A 20,309-nucleotide genomic window follows, 5' to 3' on the forward strand; every position below is an offset into this window, starting at 1 on the left:
TGATACCTGTAATTATAGCACTATCATTCCCCTCTCTTTTCATCTGTTCAATGCAAGCAGCCTACTTTTTTTTATTGCTGTTGTAGGCAAGATAATGAAAACTGGTGCATAAAAATGGCAAAAAAAAGGGGTGTCACAGGACCAACATCACTGCTGAAAATAAAATGCTAGCTTTTACTGTCATCGAACCCAACATCAATGAAAAATGAACAAGGGTTGAAGGGGAGCCTTAGTCCGCACGCCAACGCTTCTACAAGAAAACTTGTATATTCGTTTGGGTTCAGATGAAGACAAGTTCTCTTACTGAAATGTAGGCTTGTAGGCTGAAGCTCCCCCTCAATTCTTGTTCGGCTTTCAATACTGTGGAGTCATCTTCCCCTCCTTTTACCATGGACAGTCAAACCCAGATATATTAAATTTCATAAAAATTGTAAAAATACAGAAAAAAAAAAAACAACTGAATACTAACAGCAATAATAAACATAGCATTCATGCGAGCAATAAGAAATAGTATAATAGTGAAGAATTAGTGCTTGAAAAACCAAAACAAATCTAGAGAAAAGATGGCACAGAACTGAACCACACAAACCTGACAAATCTTTTACACTTTTCTTTGAGTGCATGCAAGTCTCTACCACAGTCCCTGTTTTAGTTATACACTTTCATAATGCCAACTGACCATCTGCAGAATCCATGAAGTCAACCTGTCTCCAGGGCTTGTTTCCTGGCTAAAATTTCTTGTTCAGAGATGGTACTCTTGCCTTCATTTTAGGGAACAGAAAAAAGAGAGATGCCCCTTCATCTACTCAAATAGCTCTTAGCTCAGAGACCATTTCAAAATGTTTCCATGGGAATAGTATTTTGTTATCTGATTAGCTCCAGCTGACTGGCGCATCACCTCAGCACACTGTTGAAGGCAGCTCGTGAATGGAACTTACATAGATGAGGTGGCAGCTCCCCCTTTTTATATTAAAAAATCAATGCAGGAATGTCATCTGTGGATCAAATGTTTTCAGTTTGCCCAAGAAGCCAACACACAAAATTCTGCAACTGGCCCCTGGTGCATGTGCTGTGAAATTTTTAGCATAAACTGTCTCATGACCAAAAAGTGCACTAAAGTGCACTAAGTGGGGACAGGGTGTGCACTAAAAGTGCACGCACTGCCCCCACTGCGTCAAAAATGTAGGCAGTACATCCCAACAATACTCACTCGAAAAATTCTTCACACTAATTGGCATATAAAACTAAGCAAAGAAACAATAGTTGCAGATCATAATTCATGACACGCATGTAAAACTAACAAACTCCACACAGAAACAACATTTCTCATTTTTACGCAGCCTCAGGGATTGTATTTCTTCATATAAAAGGATCAGATTCCCTCATACTCGGAAAGTATAAGCATCCAGCATTAGGCATAAGCATTTCAATAAGGCTGAGACACAAGTTTACACGCTACCTTTGCCCAACTGCTAAAAACTTCTAGAGGGCACTTTGGACCACTAAATAGCAATGAGGCGATAGCCATTATAGCGCAGTGGATCGTGGCCCTCCACTACGGCACCTCTACCTCCCTCCTTTCTTTCACTCCCACCTTCCTCCCTTCCTTTACGGCGTGGTACATGTGTCCGCGGAGAATTGTGACAGATACTGCGCCTTTTCTAGCCTGAAATTCACTTTCAAACGCCGCTGATGCCTGCTGTACTAACGCCTCCTAAACATCTGCGTCTGCTTCTGTTTGCTGTGTGGTGCAGCGTTCGAGGAAGCGGCAAATGAAAGGCACCGCACGGATGCCTGGATCGGACGCCCGGCGATCAGCTTCGCATATGCATGAATCGCCTGGTAACGTCACGACCTGTTATGACGGTACATCGCACGCCCCTTTCGAACGCAACCAGCACTTCTCTGAACGCATCAAAGTTCACCGCCGTTCTATAATTTGTTTACAGGAAAAGAAAGGCGCAGTATATGTCACTCGCAGAATCCCGCTATCATCCTCACAGTAGACAACGGGGAATTATGAAGAGCGTTTGACGATCCGCGGCGTGACGCAGTGGTAAAGCACTCGGCTGGAGATCCAAGGGATGGAGGTTCGATCCCCGGTGGAGGCAAGGTTTCTTAATTTATTTTTACCTCTCGCTCTTGAATGCGTGACACCTCTGCCGACAACCTTCTACTGACAGCCTTTTGTCGACAACGATGATGCATTAAAGGCTTTCGCCTTAAAAAATGATAGTTTCCATTTAGCCATGTTTGCAGGTTCAACTGCTGCCTTTACCCACAGGCAGTTTTAGTTGTGCACCTGCAAAAGGTTTGCTTATGCAATGGGAGCATGTTACAGTTAACTGCCTTAAGACAGTTTTAGCTGAGCAAAGCAAGCACAGCCTTGTGTAGCATAACACAGTGTGGTACCAAATAGTATCAGTTAGCCAAAGCTTCTTGGCTTTGAGCTAAGGGCTTTGGTTAATGTTAATAATGGCAGCGATGAATGCATTAGAAGTATTTCATTTTTAAGGGCAAAACAATTAAATTACAGTCAATCATGGTTATATTGAATTATTGCTTATATTGAACTCTTAGTAACCCCTTGAAAATCCCATGTTAAGTATCCTGCAGTGCTGTTCATTGTGGGAATTCAACATTCCCCTCGCCTGCACGACGTGGTGAACACCCTCTCTCTCCTTCACCGGGGACCCCTCATCTTTCCCCTCTTTTACCTCCTTCCCCCAGAGCTGTGGCGGAGAGGGCGGGGATGAGAGAACTGGCGTAGCGCGCTGGGCAGCCCCTTCTTCCCCCTCCCTTCTATTCTCAGTGGACAGCATCGAGAGAGACGACGCCGCGTCGCCAGAGCGCGCAGATGCTCCTATGACAGCGGGAAAGAACATTGGGCGTTCCCAATAAACAGCTTGGCCCGCTGGCTGTGCCTCGGTGTGTCGTTTTTCATGGCCACGGCTGTGGTCAGAGCTAGCAGTGTGGCTTCGGTTCTTAGAGCAGAGCCGGAGCCCCGTGAGAACCCCAACATCATGTTTATCGAACTCCTGTTCAGGCAAATATTCGATATATCGAACTGTGCATTGTTCCCCTAAAAGTGTGCCTTTCCTAATGATGCTCTCATGATCACTTTTCATGCATGGCACCAGGTAAAAGATGGCCTTTGGTCTGATGTGCTTGCTTTACTGCTGTCATATAGAAAAGCTGGCATTCAGTGAACCAGTTGCAATGCGGTGAAGCCAGCCTAGCTGAGTGAAGGCTTCCACAACTCTCCAGCAGCCTGCTTCACTGTTCAAGCCGATGCAGAAATCAATTGCAGAGTAATTTTAATAGAGATATTATTGTGTTTATAGTGTTCCAGTAAGAGAATGAGACCTTATGATTAGTAGTGGCTTTTTGCCATTCGCTGCAACTTTGATGCAAGAACCCCAACTCCAACAGCTCTTGCCCTGCGCACTGGGCGCATATGTATATGCCAGAGCTGGTCTGCATATGCACACGGTGCGAGACATGAGCAACACGAGCTCTGAAACTCCAATATCGCATGTCCATGAAGTGGAAAGTGAAGGTGTGCCGAGTGCGCCCTCCTTTTCGATGCCCAGAGCGAGGTGGCGCTGGGCGTGCCTGTACGTACTGCTATTCTCTGTGGGGTCCCCATGTCTGCGGTGAGCAGTGTGCTGCACGTTGCTGTAGGAAGCATGCCAACAGCATGGGTTCACCGTGTTCACTCTTCTGTGTTACAGAGAAGTTTCACCTGTTGGCACATTTCATATACTGACTTATCGATATATATCTAACTAATTTACAATCCCCTTTGAGTTCGACATATTCGGGATCAACTGTATATGGAAATGTGAACAACGGCTTTGCCTGGTGTCATTGCTATAATGGGGATGTACTATTGTGCCCAGTGTGAGCTACACTTCACGACCATGCCTATGCACACTAGCAGGTGCCGGTCGTGGCATTTCGGAGTTACAACGAGTGTTGGTTGTTACTATGAGAACATGTTGCCTCCTCTCGCTTATTCTCATCCTCACCCTCATTTTGTCCGGCGGTGATATGGTAATGCCATTACCATTCGAAAATGGTAATGGCAGCCCCATCTGAAGTCTAAACCTCATGCTTAGGCTGGTCCTGCTTCATAAAATTGGCGACATCTTAGTAGGGAACTTTTTACACCATCATTTCATTTGTTGGAAAATGCAGAACTGAAGCACTACACACTCATATGCACTTGTGGTTTTATCATATATTTCTTTACCTCTGATACAAAACAGGAGGCATAAAAATTTTTTTTTTAAATTGATAGAACTAAGCTTAGCGACTTGGAACATCAATTAGTGTCAGCTAATTGGTGTTTTCCACCTAAATATATGCATTAGCAGAAGGCTCTGTATCCAGGCCAAAAGTGAAGATGGCATTGCTTTACTCCCTACCCCTTGCTTTTTCCCACAATAATGGCGTAGACAAGTCCAAAGAGTTGTTGGCACCTATGGTGCGGCACAGCAGCCCAAGCAGATGTGGTTATGTGCAAGTGACTGTGCGGTCTTGATACAGGAAGGACTCATGCTCGGATCGAAGTTGACGAAGATGGCAATATGCAATGCAAGAAAGTGGCTGTTTAACATGAGCAATACCAGGCTTTGGCAATGGCTCAGTTGCCTAATGCCAGGGAAGTTGACCTCGAGTTTGAATCCTGTTCTTGCTGCATTGTATTGTTCAGTTATGTGTTTTGTTTACACCCATCACATGGTATGCAACGTCACACTGTGACGACGGCCAAATGAAATCAGCTCCTGACAAGTTCATGCAAGATATTCGCCGCCGCGCAATTTGTCGTCCTGTGCATGCACAAAAAATTAAAGAATATAAAACCCGCTGGTTCCGTAGTTCCATTTCAAAATCATTCAGTGACTGTTTCAAGCAAGAATTTCAGACATGCCTGGAGTCGGACATATAGAAGTTGGTGCACCATACCATTGCACATGCACAGAATACAAGACCACGCGAGCAAATGGCTCGCTGCCTCACTAGCTACCCCAGGGGAGCCTCCCCAAGAGATGCACCTCCTGCTGCAAAACTGGCAGCAAGTAAATGAGGCTGAGGGCAAGAATGCCCAGCAATGCGCGATGGCAAAAACAGCTGCACCCTTTCCCGATGACTTGGAAACAAAATACAGTTTGGATGGTTTGGTTTCTCAGGTTTACTGTCCCAAAGCGACTCTGGCTATGAGAGACACCGTACTGGAGAGCTCCGGAAATTTCAACCACCTGGGAGTACAACCTGGTAGTCCACTCAGGTGGGCGCTTGCGCAGTTAGGTCACTGAGTGCAAGAGCACATTATACATCACTTGGTCACTTGTACCATTAAGTAATGGTGAGGATCCAACAAATCAAAGTGAATGCCACTATTTACAGTGAGCTATTGCACCAAAAAATACAGCAGCGATTCTGCATTTGATCTGAAGCGAGCAGGCAGCGCACTGCCATGTTGTCAACGTTAATCATGCAAGCCCTGCACAGGCCACAAAACAGTGTACTGGATTGCTGCATTCTGCTGATATGCACTACCATCCTCACTAGCTCCTTGCATACATGAACCTGTTGTGGGGGCACAACTAAAGCTGTCTACAGTTGGGGATAGCTTTCTCTGGCTACAAAGCTAGACAGCCAAAACACACCAGCTTACTCTGGAGAATACAGTCCTTCAGACATTTTGCAGATCTTGCCCTGGACCACCACACCGTTGCAATAATTGCAGTGAAATCTCGTTAATACGACCCCCATTAATTTGGATGTTTGGATAATTTGAACTAGGAGTGTAGTCCCGAGCGACGTCCATGCAAGTCTGCAGTCAAACATCCGTTAATTTGAACAATGGACGGGTTCGCTCCGGTTAACTCGGATGAGGGATAACGAGGCACAACATGTGCAGCCAGTGATCACACAACTAGAACTCCCCAAGCATAAACTACATGAAACAATGGTGCGTGGGCACTTCGTACGTCTTATGAAAGCCATAACGACAATGAGTCTCCCTTTCCAAAACAGCTCAGTTGCATAGTTTCAACTTTACTTTTACTCCACGCCATCCTGCAACTGCGATTGGGCGTTTCCGTCAGCCAGTCGCACCATTTTGGATGCTGCTTGGCACGCCATTGTTTTTTTATTTTTATTTCGAAATGCAGTGATGCTGTTCTAAAGCCCACGCATATACCTCTGGTGTGCATCCACATGCTGCTTCTGGTAGGCTGGAGCTGCGCGCTGGTCCCTCGCAATTTCACTGCATTGCACGCATCGCTGTGATGCTATGCTTCACCGTGTGGACTGTGTAATGAAGCATTCTCAAAATGCAACAAGGCTGTGTTGCGAACAGGCACCACTGCAACTGTGTCGCGCTGCAAAAAGTTTTGGTTTGGCTTAGTTTGTGGGGTTTAACATCTCAAAGCAACTCAAGCTATGAGAGACGCCATAATGGAGGACTCAGGAAATTTGGACAACTGGGGGGTTCTTTAATGTGCACTGACATCGCACAGCACACGGGTGCCTCGTTTTTTGCCTCTATCAAAAACTGGCCACTGCGGCTGGAATTCAATCTCGCATCCTTGGGCACAGCAGTCAAGTGCTCTAACCAATGCATCATCGCAGAGGGGTGCACTGCAAAAACGATAGCAATCGAAGGTCCTTACAATGTTGAAGTACTTCAACATTCCTGGCAGGGCGCACGAAGTAAAACACCTTGAGAAACTGGCTAAGACCACCATTCTCACTTGGAGTTTCATCTCAAATACAGGCAAACATCATACAGCTGTTCATTAGATAAAATTACTGGGATGCAAACTGTTTTCGACAGTTCTTTTCGACCCATTCAATATGATTCAAACTTTCAGCCAATTCAAACATTTTTTCCTATCCCTTGAAGACCGAATTAAAGAGAGTACTGTATTAACATTATTATTAGATCAAGGATATACTACAACACTAGCCAGTACAGCATGAGTATGACACACCGTGTGCATGATCATGATTACGCCACGTGTCGGCAATCTAGCGAAGCATAGATAGGCCACATTTGTCACTTCTTCTCGCCGGTCTCTGTGTGCCTACACAATTCGACTTGTTTTTACAACATATGCCATGTGGAATATTGACTAATCAAGAGCCTGCATCCACTAAAGTTTCCAGTTGCATAAAGAAACATCTCTACACATTCGGCTGCTCAAAAACTATGAATTCAACATCAACAGTGCATAGAAAGTGAAACCATAATGCCAGATATGCCTGAACTACTTGGCATAGTAGCACTGTAAGGAAAGCTCTGCCCCCCATAGCCTTGGCTGCACAGCCACAGAGAGCTGTTTCTGAATGTAGTAGCTGCAATATTGATTAAATATGTATTGAGCAAGGAAAGGCGGAGGCATCTTAAATGCACACGAAGACAAGCAGAAATGCAAACACTGAAGGCAGGAGTTTCTCACATTAACAACAGCCAGGCTTGTAACATAGAGGGGGGCCTTCACAGCCAGCAAAACAGGCTATTACCATTTAAAAGAAAAATGCAGTCAATGAAACAATGGGTCTGACGTTAATGTGCTAGCTTGCAAACCAAAATAAATATTAAAAAGAAAGCAAATTACAAAACCGGCCATATGGTTCCACTCAGCCCGCCTGAAAATCGCAATGAAACTCCTGCTTGCACACAACGGTAATAATACTTGCCATGAAAAGCTCAGAATAGAGCACTTGAAGGCTAACAATATGAACTGAAAAACAAAATGCACATTTTCTTGAACAACAGTCACATTTTCGGGTGAAGTCACCAAAAACGCACAGACTCACGTTGTTGTCAACGTGCACCGCGACGTGGGAGATGGGGAAGGGGAGCAGCATAGCACATCGGCGTCTTCAATAGTATATCCAGTGCCTACCGACAAATCAGTGGCACGGCAAATCAGCATCCTTTTACTGTAAGCCTGTGGCGCCGCATGTTGCCAAAAATGATAACTTTGTAAACATCAGGTGCTGACACAAATGCATCACTGCTTGTGCAAGCACTTTGGATGAGGTCATACGGAAAGAAGCAACACAAGAAACTGGGCCAACTGGGCCGTGCTTAACTCTGGCCCTGTGCATCTGTGCGTAGTTAACAGGTGAACAGAACTGCCGGACTGCCTTGCGATGCATCAGCAGAAGGTTGGCTGCTGGTGCAATGAATCTTCCTTCCACACTGCACAGCTGAATAGGCAAAGATTGCCTATGCAGCTTTTACTCCTGATGTTCCGATCCTAAATACACTACTCTTCCTCCCCATTTATTTTCACTTCTAAGCATTTACTGTATCAATTTTCAGCTGGTTCTTCCTGTGCATGATTACACCTGGTTATGACGAAACTCAGCCCTCAACTCATTATAACCAAGTGCGCAGTGGTCTACAACAAATTCTGATTTTTCACTGCTTTACGCAATTGTTTACCTTAAAAAAGTGGAAGAAAATTTTGAGCAATGTGACGGGACATTAATTCGATATATTTGAGTTTCATTCCAAGTATAGCCTCGTGCACATCACTTGTACACGAAAGCATAACATGTTGAAATTAATACCCTAAAAAAAAAAAAGATTAAACTATCTGAATCACTGCACACCTAACAAAGCATCTGAAGTCAACATGGCACCAGCACCTCGTAAATGGCCAGGTCAATGCCAGCGTAGGGAATGATGCCAAGAAGGTTTGGTAGGTAGCCCTTGTAGAAGCTGCGCAATCCTTCATTGCGATATATCTGGTAGGCTGCATCCACTATACCCTTGTACTGACCAGTCTTGCGTAGCGCCAAACGGGTTTTCAGCACCTGCATTGCCAGCAGAAATTGAGCCCAAAGTTATTAGGGCCTTGACTTTTAGCTTAATTGAAATAGTGGCAATAAATACTTACATTTTCGTATATTTTTGAGAAGCAGCAATACATGAGAAATTTATTACTCCAACAAAACAAAAATTTTTAGACATTTTTTTCAAGGAACCACAAATCTAAAGAACGTGAGCTGGGTGCATGCATCTTCTAAATGCCGCTCATATGTTTATAAGCACACTTCGATAGTTAATCCACCAAACAGGACACTATACAGTGGATTCCCTTCACACTGCACTGTGTTAAGCTGAATTTTCTGACAAGCTTAATTTCATTTGCAAAGTGCAAAGAAAGTGCACAACCTGCTTATTAAATTCAATAAAAGGTTTTAAAGCATGAACTGTTATTGGAAAGAGATCTCTGCTCATTGCACTGCATTCGAAAAAAAAAAAGGAAAAGAAAAGAAAATGATGTCATCAATAACATAACCAAAGAAAACGGAATTCTGAAAAAGGCAAGATTTTGTAGGCACAGCCAAGAATTGTGGGGACATTCCAGCTTTGCCTTAAGAGTAGACACAATAGCACCATTGACGTGACTTCTATGTTCTGCGAATTTTTTAGAAAACCTTAAGTTGATTTTCGGGGAAAGGAAGGTGCAGTGTCTGTCTCACTTCTTGGTGAACACCTACAATTCTGATTAACGGCTCAAAGTTGGAAGTACTAACGTCGTCGATTCGAATTCATATAGTAAATTAGCCTCTAACTTGACTAGAATACGGATGCTAAATAGGAAGTGATATCGTAAGACAGCACCCTGAACACTGCATAAATAACATACATTATGGTGAGGCTGCCCAAAAATAATAAAAAATAATATGCCTCTGCCCGGGCCACTAAGTATAACGGCCTTATTTTGGTGCCGAAACTGCATAAACACATTTGGGTAAACATTTTGATATGAAATCACGAGTGCATTTTTTCAGATATGTTTGGAACAATGCCAATTCTGGGGTACGGCAATGGCTGGATAAGCCTTATGTGCAATCGTGTAAAAGTAAACGGAGCACACTCTCTGCAACTAACATTTTTCATGCATTGCTGAATTCAAACTGGCAGCTGCGATGTGTGCATGCCGCTAGACGATGCTAGTGCGCTTTCTCATGGACAAGTATGGTTTCTTTATCTCTGACAGGGAAAGTGAAACTGCAATCAGAATGAAATTTCGTGCTCCATTTACATGTGTCTGCACCTGTACGTGCTAAAGTGACCAGATTCTGCCTGTGATAATCTCTCCAGCACTGACAGGATTCTGAGAAGCTGGTGGAAGCCTGATTGCTTTCACATATGCATCGATGTAACCCCCTTCGCCCCCAACATCTCTCTATACCAGACATTCTCAAACGGGTTCTGCCAGCTGCTTTTGTGGGTTCTGTGAATACCCACACTTGCCATAGTTAATGCAAAAACTTTCAATGTTTATACACTTTGAATAATGCGGATTTACTGCAAGCATTTTCAAAATGTTTTCCACTACATTTATTTTATTTTCTATTGTGCATTGTCCTTTGGAGTCTTCATGCGAAAACTGCATGTATAATAAAAACCTTGTCGTAACAAGAAATTACGGACATTTTTGAAATTCATTACACAAGAGTAGGCTTTAAAAGAGAAAAATCTTGAAAACGAAACTCATGTTACAAGCTAGTAAATACGGTAGGCGATCACACTTGCTGCCGGTACATACTAAACTGCAGACTAAAGTTTGAAAAACACTGTCACCAACCAAAATATTTATTAGAACTCGACGTTTTGGGGCCAACTCGGTCCCTTCCTCAGGGATGACTAAACTTCGAGGCCCGCAGTAGTAAGCAGCGGCCTTTGCTGCCCCTTTCCAACATGTGGCGGAGTCCAATTCTGTACGCGGAAGGTAGCGTCCCCGGTTTCCTATTTACTGCTACAGTTGTCAGCTGTTCAATTGTGTAGCAGGACTTTTTGACGGGTTAGTTGGTACATGATCTTGATTTTTATAGCGCTGAAGAAACACCATAGGAAGAAAGACACAAAAGGACAGAAGCGCAACTTCCAACTTTATTGAGCAGAAAAGGAACCCAGGCAATCTTTTACAATCTCTGGTCTGCAGGAATGTGCGATAACCACCACACTAAATCAGAAAAAAACACTAGGCAGAATTGAACCAGTTCAATCATGACAAAACACATGGGTGAAAGGCAGGTCGCATGGATAAAGACAAGAATCAAGAAAATGACAAAGGCGAGCAACCACAAGAGATTAAAAAACCAAAGATGACATGAGAGAGAGAAGTCAAAGATAAAAGCATAAAACTCAAACGGTGGATGGCAGCATGTAGAAGTTGCACTTCTGTCCTTTTGTGTCTTTCTTCCTGTGGTGTTTCTTCAGCGATATAAAAATCAAGTTCAACTGTGTACGCTACCCTCCCTATCCCAATTGAACTCAGCCACGTGTTGGGAAAGGGGAAGCATAGGCCGCTGCTTGCTACTGCGGGCCTCGAACTTTAGTCGCCCCTGAGGAAGGGACTGAGTTGGCCACAAAATGCTGGGTTCTAATAAATAATTTGGTTGGTGATAGTGTTTCTGAAACTTTTGTTTCAAGTATTCAACCAGGCGGAGTTCCGCCGAAGATGTTCTTGTTGAAAACTGCAGACTCAACCACCAACTGTTAAAAACTACATTAAGAACGCTTTTGAAGTTTGAAATTTTTCAGTTATTGCATATAATCAATGACTTGAAGCTCCTGCGTCCCTTTTTTGCAATCTCCCTAAATCTAATTTCATAATTAGTACATGTGATGAACTTTGCTACCTCGGCTTATTCAGCACAGCTGTCATCAGATGCCATCAAGTCAACGACTGTTCCCTCAGTTGTGCTACGGCTGCTATAGCAGCCCGAATATTCAGCTCTTGGTAACGCAGAACTGCCATATGTTTATTCTAATGTATATTTGACACACATGTAGCGGCTGCACAATAAAAGTAGCAATCAACAAACTTTTAGCAACAAACGACACTGGCTGAAACGGTCGCACTTACAATGCCTTTGCTCTCTTTTTTCAGGTATAAAACACTGAATGTGGGCATAATAATGTACACAGATTATGCTGACCTTCTTACGACTTCATTAGTGCTTAAAACACGAATGAAAAGTTGAATTAAAGCTTGACTGCGCCGCGTTTCAAGCGCTGCCCCGTAGATGCCCTCCTCGCTGAGCGAACCTGAAGTCTGAGTACCCAGCATGCTTTGCGCTTTCTTCACTTTTTGACCACCACCTATATGTTTATAATGCCTGTAAGTGCCTATTTATTTATTTACTTGTTAGTTTCACAAAGGCCCACGAGAGGCATTACATTTTGAATGAATGATTTGAAGCGCACGCTGTCGAGACGAGTCACAGCTTCGGCAGGCAAACAGTTCGTCTTTTGCTGTTAGAACAAAAAATGACTTCAGATGAGCCGACAGATGCACGAGCGGGTTGGACGGCTTGTTGGTGGTTAATCCGAGCTGAGTGGCAACGCGCAGGGGTGATTCCGATATTTATGCCTAAAAAGGCCCTATTTTGGTTAAAATAGCCCTGAAACACTGTTCTAATCACGTGAGCAGACGACGCTGAAACAACTATTTTCCTATTTCTGACATTTTACTGTTCCAGCTTGTAGAATTTGGCTGGTAAAGTAATCGATTGGAATTCGCTGAATTTCAAAAAATATTTGAATTCAGTTATACATTCGTCAAAGCAATTCGCAATTGACTTCAGCTGTAGCTAACAAGAAATGGTTGCATAAATCAGCTAAATCCAGCTTAACTGGTCAACATTTCGACTGTCTGCCGCATACATTTCCTTGTGCTTGAGGCTTCAGGTTATCCTCATCAAATAATATTTTGAGGCAATCATAGAAGCACGCCATACTGGACCAGCCGTGTGTGCATATACACATTCATGCACTCATATAAACGTTTAATAAGACTGCAGTTTAACGATTGTATGAAGACCACTTTTTCGCCATCAATCCTGCACCATATTCTATCCATCCGCACTATATTCCAGCACAGCTAACAAAAGCAGAACAAACAGCACTGACGTACCATACCCCGTTATTTTCGTTATCTTCACATTTGGTCCCGAACCTTGACCGCCCTTACCAGCCATGCCAAAGCCAAAGGTCTCGAAGAGCACATAGATTAAGCAGTGGACTACTGGTACACTATACTATGTACTGCAGATGGCGATAGTCTTCCCCCAACCATGCGGAATGAAGGCGAGCACATAATAAGGCATGTTTAAGTGGAATCTTTACAGTTACCGAAAACTGTGAAGTGCTCCATGCAGCACTTCGGCATCGTTTATTTCATAATGTGCCGCTAATTGAAAGAAAGCACCCAAAGTTAAAATTTGCCTATTGCATGATAGCATATAGGGCTTGTTTGACCAAAAAACTGTTGCTGCACCCCAGTTTGATAGGAAAGTTTCAAAGACAAGTTGGAAACAGGTCGGGAAAGATATGCACGTGATTTCGTATCATAAATTGTGATGAAACATATTCTTGTGCAGCGTTCAGGATGATGTCATACCACTTCGCTTCCTATTTAGCATCCATCTATTAGTCAAGTTGGAAGCTAGTTTACAACTGGGATTCAAACCAATGAATATGTATATACCTCCATCTGTATGCCAGTAATGTATATACCTCCAACTGTATGCCAGTAACTGTAAGTGCAGGTGTCCACACAGAAATAAGACAGATATACTGCGCCTTACTTTTCCCACAAATCAACAGAAAAAAAGACACAAAAATATTGCGGAATGAAAAAACCGTGTTAAAGGCACCGTCGCATTTATTCTTAAGCCAAAGTTTGAGCGTCCTCTTAATTTTTGCCCACATACTACGATATATCCAAAATGCTCGCCTTTTCACACGACAGAATATTTTCGGCTGTAATTACATTAAATTTTGACATACATGTCATTATCGCATATTTCTCGAGCAGGCTAGTATCACCTGAACCAGCAAAAAAAAAAAAAAAAAAAAAAAAAAAAAAAAAAAAAAAAAAAAGGCAGGACATTAGGCAAATGTTTAATGCCGGAAGAAAATGTCCTTGATAGCAGCCTTTAAGAGCAAGCCTTTAAGAGCAAGCCTTTAAGCTTTGTACTCTGACTTATGCGAGGTCTTAGTGGCTGCAAAAATTGCGGGGAAAAATTGAAGGTCGTTATTTAAACAGTTACTTCAGAAGTGTTGCAACAGAACGTGCCACCCAAATCTAAACTTGGGAAAAACTGTCTCTAGACTATGTATGATAAACTCCTTGGAGGGATACAAAATGAGCACAGCGACTCCTGCTTTTTCGGCCTTCACAGAAGAAACAACAGATGTGAACAGAGAGTATTTTTGGTCAAAATTCCCCAGCAAGAAAGCCTGGACCCGATTAAAACACAAGGCTTGTATGCCCCAGGCCTTTGTACAGAACCAACAAAAAAATTATAACCTACCTTTTTAACGAATCCTTGAAAGTTCTCTGCTCAAAGGATAACGGAATGCAGCAAGGTTTTGCTTCTTTTACACGGATGCAGCAACCTCTATGAAAAAACCACACTTCTGCTGAAGCCGTTTTACCCGAAGATGAGGCATGTGACCTGCCCAGCTTCACTGTATCTGTGAATAACTCGGGAAGCATTCCAAGGATGCTAATGAATTTATTGCTTTAGTCAAGGCTGCGTTCTGAAAGCACATTCTCGTCTGTGCACTGCCTCACTCGACTGGAAGCTATCATTCCCTGTTTGGTAATGTGGCAACAGTTTCTCAGATAATCAGAGTGCTTCAATCGTGAGAGCACAAGCTGCCTTCCCTCAGGGCAACCTGGTAGGCGACCGGCGTAGTTGTGCCACAACTTCACTTTTCTCGCGACCACTACAAGAAACTGGAGTGGAGGGGGTGTAATCCGCATAACAACACTTGATGAATTGAGAACGTACAGCAATGAATCGCCACTTTTCCTTGCAGGGCAGTTGTGGAATGAGTTTCACCAAATTGCAGTCCGCCTTGGACAAAAAAAAAAAAAAAACAAAAAAAAAAAAAACAAGGGGTTTTCAGTGCTCAAGCAGACCTCCAGAGTAATGGCCGGCTTACATTCTAGGATACCGAAGAGTAGGGGCATCGGATGTTTTGAATTGCAAACACGCTCCTGCTACGTTCATTGACACTGAGCATTCCTTTTCAGATTACAGCCTTTTTAGAGTTGTAAGGGGCATAATTTGGTCCCCATTATTCAGGGGATAGTGTTTGTGTGCTAGTGATTTTTTGGATTTAACAGTTACAGCTCGTTAATTCGACTCCCGTTAATTTGGAAAATCGGATAATTCGACCTTCGCGCCTGGTCCCCAGAATTATGTATAGGAGTCTATGGGAAGAAACTCTCGTTAATTCGGACAGATTTGACCGCACAACGGATAATTCGGACAACTTCGGGCAGCTACCGAGGCTCGAAAACGAAAATAAGACGAACGCGGCGCAATAGCGATACCAAAAAGCAGCATTGCCATGGACATCAATTAATCAACTTGGCTCGACTTGTGGCTGGATGGGCGCTTCTTGTTTTTTCACGAGTCGACGTTACTGGCGGTGCCATTTTGTCATTTTGCTGCTGTCGGTGCGCTACGCTGTTGTATTGAAGACTGCTCACTTTAGTGCGGCTCATTGCTTCTCTGTTGTGTGCTGCCCCCGATGGCAACACCGGCGAAACGGCCGAAGAGCTACGAGGCCAAGGACTTGGCTACCAAAGTGGAAATTTTGCGGGCCCTTAAGAACGAGCTCTCCCGACAAGAAGCAATGAAAAAATATGACGTTAAAAGGAGTACTTTAAGCACATATGTAAAATATGAAGAACAGATTCTTCAGGCGTTCGAAAGCGAGAAGTTCCAAGCGTCAAGAAAGCGTTTGCGAACAGCAGCTCATCCAGAGTTGGAAGAAGCCTTGCTTCGGTGGGTGGTCAACTCGCGTGATGCAAATCTCCCACTGAGTGGACCCCTCATCATGGCGCAGGCCAAGAGGTTTGCACTGATGATGTATATCGATGAATTCAAAGCGTCAGAGGGGTGGTGTGCGCGGTTTAGAGACAGACATGGTCTCGTTTTCAAGACTGTGTGCGGCGAAAGAGGTGCCGTCAACGAAGATGTTGCCAACAACTGGAAGAATGCTCAGCTGCTGGAACATATCGCAGCATATGATCCAAATGACATTTTTAATGCTGATGAAACAGCACTTTTCTTTAAGGCATTGCCTGACAAGACTGTGACAATAAAAGGAGATCCCTGCATCGGAGGAAAAAGGAGTAAAAAACGAGTCACCGTTCTTTTAGCCGCAAACATGACAGGGACAGAGCGCTTGCCGCTTGTTGTCATTGGAAAGGCACAAAAGCCACGGTGCTTTAAGAACGTGCCTGCTCTTCCGGTGGAGTACCGGACTAATAAAAAGGACTGGATGACATCGGAAATTTTTCGCGGCTGGATACAAAAGTTAGACCGACAGTTTTCCGCGAAGAACCGCAAGGTGTTAATTGTCCTTGACAACTGTAGTGCACATAACAGTGCCACCGGACTGAACAACATTGAAGTTGTTTTTTTGCCGCCCAACACTACATCGGCTCTACAACCGATGGACCAAGGTATAATTCAGTATGTGAAGACTAAATACCGCAGGCGCATGCTGGAACGCATGCTACTGTGCAATGAAGTCGGTAAGCAGTACGACGTGGATCTTCTGAGCGCGGTCAACATTCTTGCCTACGTTTGGAAGAACACACCTGCGCACGTCATCGCTAACTGCTTTCGACACAGTGGCTTCGTTTTGCCTGAGCCCTGCAATGACACAGTGGCAGAAGTGTCGCCAGACGACAATGCAGATGACTGCCCGGATTTCGGAGGTGTGCTGCCGGATGCGGTGACACTCGCCGATTACATCAGCATTGATAACGGCGTTGCTACAGCCGGCTCTCTAACTGAGGAAGAAATTGTCCGGGACCTACTGCACGGCGAAGATTCGGAGGAGGAAGAGGGGCTACAAGAGGAGCAGCCTCGGCCCCCTCACGGAAGCAGCAGAGGCCCTCGTTGTGTTAGAGGAATTTTGTTGGGGCACTGCAGATGGCATGCGCGCTGCTGAGCACCTGGAAGGACTGAGGAAAATAGTATCCGCGCGGGTTTCTGCGGGAAAGCAGACAAGCATCCGTGATTACTTTAAGTAATAACGGTATGTTGAGATAAAATCGTGCATGTTTTTTTTTTTTTTTTTTGTTCTCTCGATAATTCGGGCATTCGGTTAATTCGGACATATCTTACGGTCCCTAGAAGTCCGAATTAATGAGCTTTTACTGTATTTCCAGATTAACGGTTTTTACCTATCATGGGTCCTCAGCAGATGAACATAGTCCCGTTCAGAACCATTTAGGTATTTTTACTGGCATATTCAGTGTCAAGTAGCAATGCACGATGATATTTTCTTGCATCAGGCATTTCGAATGTCCCAAACCTTCTAGTGGCAAACACCAACAGAAGCCGGCATGGCTCCACATGCTTGAAGCCCTTAACTAAAAAACTATCTGCATAAACAGTAAGGCATTTACTAATGCTGAAGCACAATGTATGTCTGCAATAAATATGTTTAATGCATATACAAGTGAAGACTTTCATCGCATATGTCAGGTAATTTAAACTGACCTTATTTGTGTTTTTCTAAATATACCTTTTTCGGTTTTTCGAAGGTGTTATGTTGCAGCAGTACAAATGTGCGCTTTCCTTGCTTCTGTTCACGCGGCATTTCTATTCTTCCTGCTTACTGAAAACTTCGTGCCTATCATGTGCTGTTCGCTGTTAGGGTGGCGAAGCCTCCTCATATGCGACAGCATTGCAGGCAGAAAAAAGCCATGAAGCCCTTTGCTATTACGGAGCAATTCTGTTTCAGACACTCCCAACTGCATGCATGAATTAAGGCATTTCATGGGCCTACCCAAAATCACAGTTGTTGCGACACCCTACGCCCACGACGGCCGTCAGTGTTTTGTATAGTGTGCAAGTGCATGCGTAGTGAGCAGTTGCCTGGACGCAGAGCTATTGCAGAGGATCGCCCAATGTGCCGAGTGCTTCGTGATTTAAGACATTTGCGGGTGGGCCTCAAGCAAACTACTGTTTACTGTACCATAGTGTATATATTTCTTATTTTTACCTACAGTTTTCTTTCTCCCTATCGCTCACCTCTTTGATTTCCTCTACCTCTTCCTCACTATCCCTTTATTTCCGCCGCCCCAGTTCAAGTGCGTCAGATATCAGATAGCAGATACCGGGGCTGGCAAACATCTTTTCCTTCCTTTTGTGTATAAATAACCCCTACCACTACCACCACCACCTTCCTACTATGCAAAAGCGTTGCTGTAAACATGACCAGCACGATGTTGCAAAATCAAACAGAATATGAATTTGAATTTAGCTGTGCCCTTTGTTAGCTCATTGGCTTGATAGACAATGATGACAACGAAATTTCCGAATATTCACCAGCAATGAAATATCAGGTGAATTTCATAAATTCAACCGTGGCAAAACCAGGATATCTTGGCCAATCGCATGGAGATCGAGTTTGCAGTATCAGGAAGACATCAAAAATGCACCTCCTTTACTTTATTCACTGTCATTTATTGCGTGCACCGGCTACCTTCAGATGCTGACAAACATGGACCTCTAACAAAATTCAGCCTGTGGGCATTCCTCCATATCAGACACGATGAGAACATGATAGTCGACCACCTGCCTCAAGAATTCCCAACACAAAAGCATGCAGTTTTTTTTTTTGTTCGATCCATCCATGGTGCTATACATAGCTAATGGCTGCACTCATTGTATTCTAGTACACTGTACTTATGGCACTCGTTTTGTTTCCTTCACAACTCTCCTAGCATTCACTCTTTCACCTTGTTTATCTTAAAGTTTACTATAACTGTAGATGTAAAAAGGAAAAAAAAAAAATTGTTTTTCATACACTACAATGCTGGCTGCATTTGTACTGCAAGCAAGGATCGGCCTAACACAAGTGCTGTAGTTGAGGCAGAGGAGGCCATGCCATGAGGCAAGAGAACTGCAACACTGACTCAGTGTAACACAACACTTATGCACATGTCAGACCCCTGGCTTGCTTGCTGGCTGGCTGTCTAGCCAAGAATGGAAGGAAAAGCAGCCAAATTCCAGAATGGCCAGTCAGGTACCTGCTAATGGGAAAGCCACAAGAAAGTGCTCACAAGTCAAGCACCAAGCGGTGCTACCTGCTCACCTCCATAGGGTAGATGCTTGTCTGGGCGATGCTGCCAGCAAGGGAGCCCGCAAAAAAACGCTCAAAGATGCCCAGATCACGGTTGGAATCGCCTTTGATTAGCCGCTTTGCCTGCAGACACAATCAGCAGGAAACGCCATGCATGACCACCAAACAAATTAGACCAAAAACAAACTACTAGACCATTTTTAATCATAACTGACCAATACTTATAACCTTGTCGTGCAGTGCTCCAAAACTCAGCTCGGTCAAATGCAGCCAAGCTATTCTAATGCAAATATTACTACACTGATACAGCTGAAGAACTCTGAATAGCTTGAAGACACAACCTGACACAGTTGAGTAATGACCCAGATGAACCTACAGTATAACTCTAATCAGGGGAGAAAAAAAAAAAAAAAAAAGTACTAAATAATCAAGGATTGGTACATTGTGCAGTGGAATGTGCTGTGAACTCAAAATACAGGCAAAGTGAACAGCATGCCTTACATTACTCATATTGATCAAATTTAGTGACCCTTACTACCGTGTTTACTTTACCTAACACAGTGCACTCTAAAGACGGCATACCACATCTAGCAACTCTATCGGAAAATGCACATAGACAAAACCATAGTAACACACCTTTACCCAGGTGTTTGTTTTATATCGACAGTTCAACCTTCAATGCCCCCATGAGTAATGAAAATGACAACAGGTTCCTTTGCAACAGCTGTTGTAAGCAGTAAATACAACTTGTAGCCAGAATGTTTGTTTTGCAGGAAACACTAGCTTTTGTGGAATAAAAAATCGAATTTCATAGCAAAATTTCTTGTTTTGCAGCCCACACAAAAGAGGAATTGTAGCAAAATTTTGGCTTTTGGAAGCAATAAGCTCAGACTTTCACTGCAACCACAAAAGCATGAACCATAAACCCCATACCCATTATTCATCATTAGAGAACTCAAGAAAACCTATATAGAAGTTGAAAAAAAAAAAAAAAATGCTGACAGTGTTATTTTTGTTTAAAGTGATAACATACTCTTTTTTTTTTTTTCTTTTCGGCAGGACAAGTAACAGGGTAAAAATAACAAAGCGATTTTAACAACTACGAGAGATACGTCAGTGCATTGTGTGCAAGTGAGTTGCA

General features: G+C 43.5%; 1 protein-coding gene across 3 annotated transcripts in view; it reads right to left on the reverse strand.

The window, feature by feature from the left end:
- Positions 1-20,309, reverse strand: part of SCaMC (Short Calcium-binding Mitochondrial Carrier) — an 80,340-nt gene that overhangs the window by 19,920 nt on the left and 40,111 nt on the right. For 2 of the 3 annotated variants that reach the window (XM_084587817.1, XM_084587816.1), the window contains exons 7-8: positions 19,181-19,291; positions 8,674-8,841 (exon numbers count right to left, since the gene is read on the reverse strand). In XM_084587817.1, the coding sequence (XP_084443943.1) occupies positions 8,674-8,841; positions 19,181-19,291 (279 nt within the window). Of the gene's footprint in view, positions 1-7,833; positions 7,919-8,673; positions 8,842-19,180; positions 19,292-20,309 lie in introns of all 3 variants that reach the window. The other variant, XM_084587818.1, reaches the window with a different exon arrangement.

The sequence above is a fragment of the Amblyomma maculatum genome, chromosome 1 (assembly GCF_055883805.1).
Source record: "Amblyomma maculatum isolate TAMU_Amacu chromosome 1, ASM5588380v1, whole genome shotgun sequence".
NCBI classification, from domain to species: Eukaryota; Metazoa; Arthropoda; class Arachnida; order Ixodida; family Ixodidae; genus Amblyomma; species Amblyomma maculatum.